Genomic DNA, 5849 nt, shown 5'->3' with positions numbered 1-5849 from the left:
TATTCTGCTTCAATTGCCCAAAGTTAACAGGACAAATATTAAAGGATAAATATTTAGTGTATTTTAGTCAAACAAGGGGGAAAAAAAATCAACCATGTAAGTACAGGATGAGGAAGAAGAGACTTAAGTGTCCATAATGTGCCTATGAGCAGTTATGTGTCTTGAGTTTGTAGGTCATGGTCAGTGAAGAGGATCTAACGGGAAAGGTTAGGTCATTTCTTTGTTTAGTTTATGGCTACATCTTAAAAGGTCCACAATGAATCCTTTCAAAAGGAGAAGGAACAAGATGGGAGGCATTTTGGAAACTACATCATATCTAGAAATGTTGAAAACACTAGAAATTTTACCCTGTTGAATAGGAAAATTAAGGGGATTTGAGAGTGGCCATTAATTATAAAAGGATACAATGAAAATTCGGGTGACTTTTACACTGCACCTAATAAACTGCTTTTACATAGCCTTAATGGCACCCCACTCCAGTACTCTTGCCTGGAAAATCCATGGATGGAGGAGCCTGGTAGGCTGCAGTCCATGGGGTCACTAGGAGTCAGACACAACTGAGCGACTTCACCTTCACTTTTCTCTTTCATGCACTGGAGAAGGAAATGGCAACCCACTCCAGTATTCTTGCCTGGAGAACCCCAGGGACAGCGGAGCCTGGTGGGCTGCCGTCTATGGGGTCGCACAGAGTTGGATACGACTGCAGCGACTTAGCAGCAGCAGCAGCTAGTGCTAATATCCCCGAATCTATGAGACTACACAGAAAGGGGAAAATTAAGAGGCAATGACAAGAGTGGGAAAGTATTTAAAACACCTTCGAATTTAACAGAGACCCTAACAGAGATTTCTCTTCTAAGCAGCATCCCTGATATAATAATCAGAAACTGCCTGAACAAATGTTGGAGTTTAGCTGAAGAATCAGAGGCAAAAATGCCATCCCTCACAATGTACCTAAGAGATTTCTGAAGGTATAAATTAAGAAAACAGGGAATTGATGAATTTATTTAGATCCAGTACTGTTGTTGCTCAAAAAGAAATTTACTGAAATAAACACACAAATCTATAAACAAGTAAGTTGATTTTCAAAATTCACTTTTTTCCTCCTAGGTAAATAACTGGATCACAAGAAAAGACTTGGGTAAGTTCAAGGCGTGCTTCAAGTCTGCTCCCACACTAAGCCAAAACCAGCATGAGCCCAGAGACTGAGGCACCTGTGACACTGAAGCTGGGCAAACACTCTCAGGGCCCTTTAAGCATAGGTAGGGTCAGCCCCTGAGAGTGACTGTTGCTTTAAATTTTACCTCACAGGCACCTGCTTACCTCACAGTAGGCCCAGCCCTGTGATTGGTCAGCCTATCCAAAGCCCCGCCCCAACTGACACTATATCAAAGACAAACTTCCTAGGCAACAGCAGTATAGCTGCAGACCAGCTGGCTGTCAGTTGGTCTCCAGCCGGAGGAGATGAGAAAGGAGCCAGATGATACCTCTTTTTCCAGCCCAAGTTAGACGAGAGGCCAGCACTTACTTTACCATTGCCCACAAATGGCGTGGGCGCCAGAGCAGAAGACAATAGAACCTACTTTGAGAGATCTGCGAGATCGCCAGGTCAGTCGGGATGGCCGGGGTGGCAGAGGCTGTGGCTGGAGCCACACCTCTGGCCGCGCAGAGTCTAGGGCGTCCAATTACCGAGAACCACCACTCTGCTTTCTTATCAAGAGCAGCATGATTGGTGCGGTGATTGGTCGTGGGGGATCAAAAATAAAAGATATCCAGGATTCTACCAGTACAAAAATACAGATCGTAAAAGGTGGTCCTGAAGCTGAGGTAAAAATTTTTGGCAGGAAAGACATGAAGGCCAAGGCCAAAGCGGCTATAGAAACTCTTGTTAAGAAACAAGAAAGAACCTACAGTTCAGAATGCAGTGTTGATAGTGATGCCTCTCAAGCTTTGGCTGAGAGAGGCTGGAGCAGAAATAACACCACCAGAGCCACTCAGCCCAAAGATGACACCACCAAAGCAACCCAGCCCAGAGACTATGCGGCCATCGTGGCCCAGCCCAGAGGCTATGCGGCCATCGTGGCCCAGCCCGGAGATGACAATGCTGTCAGAAGGGCCCAGCCAGGAGACGACATGGCCAGAGAGGCCCAGGCTGAAGACGACAACACCACCAGAGGGGACCAGCCCAGAGAGACTGCCTCCAGAGCTTCCCAGCCCAGAGACGAGGATGCGGACAGAGACCATGCAGCCAGAGAGGCCCAGGCCAAAGACAACGACATCACCAAAGAGGCCCAGCCCAGAGACTATGCGGCCATAGTGGCTCAGCCCAGAAACTATGCGGCCGTAGTGGCCCAGCCCAGAGACTATGCGGCCATACTGGCCCAGCCCAAAGACAACGCTACCAGAAGGGCCCACCATGGAGACCATGAGGCCAGAGACCCCCAAGTCAAAGACGATGATGCTGCCAGAGCAGCGCAGTCCAGAGATGATAATGCCACCAAAGGGGTCCAGCCCAGAGACTCCATAGCCAGAGAAACTCAGTCCAAAGATGACACCACCACAGTGGCTCAGCCCAGAGATGATGATGCCATCAGAGGGGCCCAGCCCAGAGACCCCACAGCCAGAGAAACTCAGGCCAAAGATGACACCACCACAGTGGCCCAGCCCAGAGATGATGATGCCACCAGAGGGACGGAGCCCAGAGACCATGGGGCCAGAGAGGCTCAGGCCAAAGACACCAGAATGGCCCAGCCTAGAGACTATGCGGCCATAGTGGCCCAGCCCAGAGCCGCCCAGCCAAAAGATGTCACTGCTAGAGCAGCTCAGCCACGGATAGACTGGGATCAAGTAAAAGCTGGAGTGGTAGAGTGGAAGAAAAGAAAATGGGCAGATTTACCACCAATTAAGAAAAACTTATACATAGAATCCAAAGCAACACACTCATTGTCTGAAGCCCAAGTGGAAATTTGGAGAAAGGAAAATTTCAACATAAGGTGTGATGACTTGACAGAGGGTGAGAAACGTCCCATACCCAAGCCCACCTGTACATTCGAAGATGCTTTCCAACAATATCCTGAGATTATGCAAAGCATTAGGAGAGCTGGTTTTCAAAAGCCAACGCCAATTCAGTCTCAGTCATGGCCAATAATTCTACAAGGAATAGATCTTATAGGGATTGCGCAAACTGGAACAGGCAAAACACTATCCTATTTAATGCCTGGGTTTATACATATTCATTCTCAACCAGTATCCAGAAAGCAAAGGAATGGACCTGGCATGCTAGTCCTTACACCCACTAGAGAATTAGCTCTGCAAGTAGAAGCTGAATGTTCTAAGTACTTATATAAAGGTCTTAAAAGTGTTTGTATATATGGTGGTGGAAACAGAAAAGGACAAATACAAGATGTTACCAAAGGTGTAGACATCATTATTGCAACTCCCGGAAGACTGAATGATCTACAAATGAATAATTTTGTCAACCTAAGAAGCATAACCTACTTGGTCTTGGATGAGGCAGATAAAATGCTGGATCTGGGGTTTGAACACCAAATAATGAAGATCTTATTAGATGTGCGCCCAGATAGACAGACTGTTATGACAACCGCATCTTGGCCAGACTCTACCCGTAGATTGGCCCAGTCTTATTTGAAACAGCCTATGATTGTTTATGTTGGTACTCTGGATCTAGTTACTGTAAATACTGTGAAGCAAAACATAATTGTTACCACTGAAGAGGAAAAACGATCTCTGGTCAAAGAATTCCTACAGAGTCTGTCACCCAAAGACAAAGTCATCGTGTTTGTCAGCAGAAAACTTGTGGCTGATGACTTGTCAAGTGATTTAAGTATTCAAGGCATACCTGTCCAGTCCCTGCATGGTGACAGGGAACAGAGTGATCGAGACCAAGCATTAGAAGACTTCAGAACTGGGAGAGTGAAAATACTGATTGCTACCGATTTAGCAGCCAGAGGTCTTGATGTCAGTGATGTCACACACGTATATAATTACAATTTTCCACGCAATATTGAAGAATATGTACACCGAGTTGGTCGTACTGGAAGAGCAGGGAAAACAGGTGAATCAATCACCCTTGTGACCCAAGATGATTGGAAAATTGCTGATGAGTTGATTAAAATTCTCCAAAGAGCCAACCAGATTGTGCCACCCAACCTCCGATCAATGGCTGATAGGTTTAAGAAGCGTAAGCAAAATTAGGAGATAGGAAAAAGATCAAAGAAATCTCAGGAAAAATGCACTGAGTTTTATTAACATCCACACCTTGAAAAATTTCACCTACTAGAATATCTAAGAATTGGATTTATTAACATCTGCACCTTGAAAAATTGTACCTACAAGAATATCCAAGACTGAGTTTAATTGATGTTTCCACCTTGACAAGTTGAACCTAAGAGAAGATCCAAGATTGAATTTTACTGATGTCTTCCACCTTGAAAAGTTGCATCTACAAGAAGATCTAAGATCAAGTTTTATCATGTCTACAACTTGAAAACTTGTAGCTACCAGAAGATCCAAGATATGTTCAAGTTACGCAGTACTCAAGTTACCTAAGAAAGTAATGGGAACATACTGTCAGTTATAGGACATTTAGCTAATTCTTAAACCATACCACTAAGCTTTCAACGTATGTTCCTTAATAAAATCAAAAGTGCTTTGAAAATGAGAGTGTTATGTGTTTGTTAAAGTCTGCTTTCTTTTATAGCCTGCCATGTCCAGCTGTGTCTTCTCAAAAAGACTTGGTAGACAATAACAATGGTGCTTTTCTTGCTTTAAAATAGTTGTACTGAATTGGAAACTAGTTTTCATCAAGCTTAACCCAGTCAAAATATTTTATTTACCCCCAGTGGTTGGTGACAGAATTCCTAAAACTATCTCCACTATCATTCCCTACTTTTAAAAAATTCATTAGGTACCAGAAACCAATAAGACAATTTTTCCATGGATGGGCAAAGTGGGGGTGGGGATGGTTTGGGGATGATTCAAGCACATTACATTTATTGTGCTCTTTATCTCTATTATTGCGTCAGCCCCATCTCATATCATAAGGCATTAGATCCTGGAGGTTGAGGGCCCCTGATTTACAGGACAGCGCCAACAAAACAGAGGATTACTTGGTCCAAAACATCCATAGCACTGAGATGGACAATCCCTGAGACAGCATAAGCAAAAAAACCAACCTCATAGTAACCAAGAAAGAACTTCAGGGGAAGAAATAGAGGATTTTAAAATTATATCATGCAGGTTGTACAGAATATGACCTTACAACTTTCCTATCCTTGGTATAGTCTGTATCAGTGGTTCTCCACCAAGGCCAACTTTGCCGGATGTGGCGGTCACAATTCAAGGGGAGGGCTGCTGTCATCTCTTGGGTAGATGCCATTCATGCTGCTAAACATTTCAGTGTGCAGTATAATCCCTCTAAAGAGAGAATTATGTGGTGAAAATGTCAGTAATGTCATAGTTAAAACTTGCAATAGCCTAAGCAAAGCATCTTCTGTGCTAAAGTCAATTGCAGAAAAACCAAGAAGGGACTTCAGCCAGGGAAACAAAAAAAGGATATATACTTTGTGTAAACTGTTCAATGGCTTCTCAGGTGACACAGCTTGGTAAAGAATCCACCTGCCAATGCAGGAGACACAGGAAGACATGATCCGTGGGTAGGGAATATTCCCTGGAAGAGGAAATGGCAACCCACTCCAGGATGCTTGCCTGGGAAATTCTATGGACAGAGGAGCCTGGCATGCTATATAGTCCATACAGTTTCAAGAAGTCTGACATGACTGAGCAACTGAGCACACAAGCAAATACACTGTTCAATAAAAGACTCTCCATCA

At 44.2% G+C, this 5849-nt stretch overlaps 1 protein-coding gene across 1 annotated transcript; it reads left to right on the top strand.

Annotated features, from left to right (window-relative positions):
* Positions 1-1542: 1542 nt before the first annotated feature.
* DDX53 (DEAD-box helicase 53) lies at positions 1543-4212 on the top strand. Its single transcript, XM_070366621.1, has 2 exons — positions 1543-1960; positions 2801-4212. The coding sequence occupies exons 1-2, from the start codon at positions 1543-1545 to the stop codon at positions 4210-4212; spliced, it is 1830 nt and encodes a 609-aa protein (XP_070222722.1).
* The last annotated feature ends 1637 nt before the right edge of the window (positions 4213-5849 follow it).

Source organism: Bos mutus, chromosome X (genome assembly GCF_027580195.1).
Source record: "Bos mutus isolate GX-2022 chromosome X, NWIPB_WYAK_1.1, whole genome shotgun sequence".
NCBI classification, from domain to species: Eukaryota; Metazoa; Chordata; class Mammalia; order Artiodactyla; family Bovidae; genus Bos; species Bos mutus.
This window is presented reverse-complemented; position numbering and strand designations above follow the sequence as displayed.